The following is a 5,000-nucleotide window of genomic DNA, read 5'->3' on the forward strand; positions in this document are numbered from 1 at the left end:
CTCTTCTCTCCCTGCTTCTGTCTCTGCTTCTGTCTCTGCTCCTATCTCTTCTCTCTTTGTTTCTATCTCTGCTCTTATCTCTCCTCTCCCTGCTTCTATCTCTGCTCCTATCTCTTCTCTCCCTGCTTCTATCTCTGCTCCTATCTCGGCTTCTGTCTTTTCTCTCCCTGCTTCTGTCTTTGGTTCTTTCTCTTATCTCCCTACTACTCCTATCATGCTCCTTGTCTCTCCTCTCCTTGCTCCTCCCTCTCAATTCCTCTTGGTTCCTCTCTTTTTTCTTGCTCGGCCCAGGACTGCCCTCCCTCTCCTCCCCCTTACCTCTGCTGTTGCCCCCATCTGCCTTACCCCAGAAGTCCCAGGCCCTCTCCCTCCTCCCTCCTCCCGGGAATCCCTTCTCCTCGCTCGGCTCTTTCATGGCGGGCTTCTCCTCGCGGTGGGATGTGCTTCCGTTTCTCCTGTCCCTGTGGTGGTGTCCGTTGCTCTTCTTACTCTCCTCCTCTTCGTCGTCGGAGATCTTCTCCTTTTTCACCCCAGAGACGTCGAAGGGGTCGTTGGGGCCAATGAAGTCGACTTTCAAGCCCTTGGTTATCTCCTTCAGAAGGGCCTGTGCGTCTGCCGTTTCTTCTGACCGCCGTTTCTTCTTCATCCTTTCCTTCTCCTCCTCCGAGTCCTCTGAGTCGGAACTGCTAGAGTCACTCCTGCTCTTCCTCTTCTTCTTACCCTCCTTCTCCTTCTTCTTCTTTTTCTTCTTCCTTTTCTTCTTCTTCTCTCTTTCATCCTCTGAGCTTGAATCCTCACTCGATGATGTTTCTGCTTTGCTTTTCTTCTTGTTCTTCTTCTTTTTCTTGCTCTTCTTGTCCATTTTCTCGAGCTTCTTAAGCAACTTCTTCTTTTCTTTGGTAGATAAGGATTTCAGGAGTGAGTATTCATCCATGGTTTCTTCATCACTTGAAAGAATTCTCTGAAATTTAAAACATTATGCATAAAATTATCTATATATTACATATAAAACATTTAAATAACATATTAACAATAATAAAACCCATACAGCAAAAGCAATCCAGTCTACATATAATGTGGTTCTGTATTTCCAATAACATACTCTATGTTGGTAAGCATAAAAATACATCAAATTAGAATAGAAAATGTATGTCTAATTTTCCACAGAAACACCTATTTTCTACCTCGTGAAAAATAATATCCCTTTCCCCTCCAAACCCCTTCCAATAATTGACGAACTTCCCTTAATTTTCCCCACTTTCTTAAGTGCCACTCTTCATCCTCCTTACCTGATTTCCAGCATAGGGATTTTGTGCCAAACCGTATATTCCGCTGGACATGGTCGCCACTTTCTTCAGCCTGAGCCCATCGTCCCTCATCCCGGCCGCAAGTTCCTTATGGTTGATGTCTCCCATGCCGTCCGTGGGCTCCAAGACTCGGCCATACAGAGGGCACTCCTTGTCCGTGTTTATGTGCCCCCAGGCCTTACACTTGATGCATCTCACGTTACGCACAGCAATGCCAAAGGGCTGGTCCCTGATTGTATCGTCATCTTTGCAGTAACTGCGGCAGAGAGCTTATATTAGTGATTGTCCAAGATAATATAAAAACTACTACTAATAATAATGCACAAATCAAAACAGACAAAAAAGTAAGATAATGAAAACTAACCCCCCTGCTTATTGCTTCAAAATCTTCAAATACAATATCATCAAAAACACGGCCCATCAAGGACGAAAGTCATGTATCATAAATGAAGCTTCCAAGTCTTTCTAATCTACCCAACAAGGTGTCAAGACAAAATTTGACAAGGTTTACACCAGGTTTACACCAGGTTTATCTAGGATTGCACAATACACACCCTCCCATCAGGATAGACCTACCTCTCACGCGGTGCATTGAACTTCCTCTGCCATTCGAATTTGTATTCTGGCTCTCCATCTTCTTTCTCTCTTTCCTTTTTCACACCAGCAGGGGCTTCATACATGAAGTTGAGAGACAGCTTCTCCTTGTTCTCACCCCTCGCCAAAAGGGCCTTGTTGTTGTACAGCTCCTGTTCCTTCTCATATTGAACGCGCAGCTCCTCCTGCTTCTTCCGTTCTGCGTCAGCTTTCTGTTCTGCTATCCAGACCTGTTGAGACGACGTTCAGTTAGAGTCAGAGTGAAAAAGATTGCCCTAATGTGGTAATAAAGTTGGGACTCCGGTGAATAAATATTCCTTAATATCAGAGAGAAATCAGCCCCTACACAGACAGAAAGTGTACCATGCATCCCACATGAGATGAGGAACCATGCTCAGTAGGATACAACAGGTGAGGAGCAGCAGGACCCTGACATAAAAAGAGGAATCTGACCTTGACATAAAAAGAGGAATCTGACCTTGACATAAAAAGAGGAATCTGACCTAACTCAGAATTACAGTTTACTTCTTATTGGGTTATGTTTAAATTCCTTTTTATTGCATGTTCCTTTATCTGCATATAGTTAAATATTTGTGAAGGTTGTATTTAACATTTGATTAATAAATAAGTTCTGCAGATGAGTTGAAAGCTTTCAAACTTGCTGAAACTGATTACCATTGGCACAGTTGTTACAATTAATGTATTTACCTCTTTGAATAGTAAACAGAACTCCTATAATCTAACTTGAGCCTTATCATAATTATAATAGTCAAAACCCTAGTAGGATACATGCAAATGGTACAAATTGGAATATGCTAATATGGGGAGTCAATAAACTTCTGAGAGTTCATATTTTAAAAAACACTATACATAAATTCATGTATCTAATTACACCCAATAACTTCATTCTTAACATCCTAGAACTTGTTACTCAATTTGGGAGCAGATCAGACATTATCAAACATATTTACTAAACTATTTCCTCGTGTTTATATATAAAATCATATCATTACCCAAGTCTCTATTATAATCAAGTAACTTTAACTTACAATATCTTCTTTGATTCTAGATATATATCTATATATGTTTATCTATCTATCTATATATATATATACATGTACATATATATAATTAATGGATATCCAATAACACTATCATTAGAAAGTGCCAGTCCAGATGTCATATTTTAGGTGGAATATGTAAATTGCATGACATGGATTGACACAACCAGAGCAGCACCTATGCTGCAGGTTATGAGAAAGGGTAGACAGTAAAACCAAGCCTGGCAATTACCTTGATTTTCTATTTACAGAACCTGATAATATGCAAATAATAATATTTAGCCCTTCAACCTTACACAGGAATGACATTGAGGGACTCTTAATGAGGTATTTAGCTGTGTCACACGAGCGTGACGCACTGTCGCCATAGGGTTAATACCTCTGTTCTATCAAAGCAACTTTCAATCTACCTGATACAACTCTATGTATCAGTAATGATGGTCTTTCGGTTCTAAGAAATTGCAAGCAATAAAATAAAAATAAAGTATTGAACACCTATGAAGTTACTTTAAACTTTAGCAAATCCTATACTTTAAAAAATAGCCTGATATGATCAACCCTTCTGCAACAGGCATGTTTAACAGTGTGGCATCACTTTAGTACTGTATTTCTCCTACTGTTGAAATTACAAGTTTTTTCTCTCATTGTGGTACTGTAACTAAAAGCTAAGAAGTGTCACAGTATCACCAAACACAGTCTCATATATCACACCATACGTCTAGAAAAAAGTTAAAAATGCACACAACTTATACTGCCAACCCTAGGCTAATGCGGCCAGTCTAAGAGGAGTTAAGATGTTTGGTTCACCACTGCTGTCACTTACATCTGTCATTTATGTATCTAATATCATGGGTGTCATCATGTATATTCCTTATGAGATGAAATTACAAATGACACTGTATGGAGACCTTTCTGGTTTACCTGGATAGGGGCTGGATATGCATAATAGCTAATGAGTATGTGATATGCTATAAAAAATAAGGGCATCATCCATAAGTATATATTTTTTTTGGGGGGGTGTACCTATAGTAGGAAATGGAATAGGCTTATATAGTTATTAACAAGAGGGCCGATAATACAAATGAATTGGGTGAATTTTCTGGACAGTGCCGCATTGCAAAATACCATGATATTGGTATGGATAGACTGGTCTCATATTGCTTCTCATATATGGTGGATATTGCTTACAATTTTACCTCTATACTTTATAGTCTGGGTTCCTCAGCCTTCATTCTAATATCAAAACAATTGACTAATATTTTCTGTTTTACCCGATGTGCTCATTTGCAAATGAGCCATATACTGTAGAAAAGAATTTTAAAATGTTCAGTTCTTTTACAGACAAAAGGCAATGTGAGCTACCCCTTAAATTGACTGGCTAATCATAGCTCTTTTATGCTCCTTCTTGTTCTTAAATCCAAAGATTTGACTTTGAGTCAGTTTTGAGCCGGGTGTTGTATTGTAAAGATGTGTATGCATTTGCGGTATTGGTTATGGTGCAGGATACATATTAACAATGCAGGTTACACATAGACAGTGTATTCAAAATGTGTATCGCTAACTAAGGAACTAGTATAAGCTCTATGTGTACAAACCAAAATGAATCATCAGTGAAAGTAGCACACGGAGCTCTGAAAAAGGATGGGTCAACGGGGAGCAAAGCCCCTCCTTGGCTTGGGCTTATTTCAAAACTGGGTAAGATTAGGGTGGGTTTCGGGTTGGGATTTTGTTAACAAAAAGTGCTCTTTAAACCACAATGCAAAATTCCCACCACAACCAAGTGGGTTAATAAATTGTAGAGAGACCACATATCTGTATCTGTATCGTTTTAAAGTAGAGATGTGTGTATTACTTATTGGTGAATTAAAAAGTCTGAAATTGAATACTAGACCAAAATATATCACATAAGCCTCAGGCACAATTCGATCAACATTTCCATAAACAAAGCGGCTCAGTTATTGAATATTAATATAAAAGCAAACAATAATACCTTAGTAAATGGCAAAAAATACCAAACATCTTAAAGAATTGCGAAATT

At 39.0% G+C, this 5,000-nt stretch overlaps 1 protein-coding gene across 1 annotated transcript in view; it reads right to left on the reverse strand.

The window, feature by feature from the left end:
* The window catches only part of LOC122257487 (uncharacterized), a 5,775-nt gene that overhangs the window by 372 nt on the left and 403 nt on the right, over positions 1–5,000 (reverse strand). Inside the window, exons 2-4 of the mRNA XM_043022784.2 lie at positions 1,884–2,131; positions 1,290–1,563; positions 1–961 (exon numbers count right to left, since the gene is read on the reverse strand). The exon at positions 1–961 is cut by the window's left edge and continues 372 nt beyond it. Of these exons, the coding sequence (XP_042878718.1) occupies positions 1–961; positions 1,290–1,563; positions 1,884–2,131 (1,483 nt within the window). The remainder of the gene's footprint in view (positions 962–1,289; positions 1,564–1,883; positions 2,132–5,000) is intronic.

The sequence above is a fragment of the Penaeus japonicus genome, unplaced genomic scaffold (assembly GCF_977035675.1).
Source record: "Penaeus japonicus unplaced genomic scaffold, GWHDUDI00000001_assembly GWHDUDI00000034, whole genome shotgun sequence".
In the NCBI taxonomy this organism is placed as follows: domain Eukaryota; kingdom Metazoa; phylum Arthropoda; class Malacostraca; order Decapoda; family Penaeidae; genus Penaeus; species Penaeus japonicus.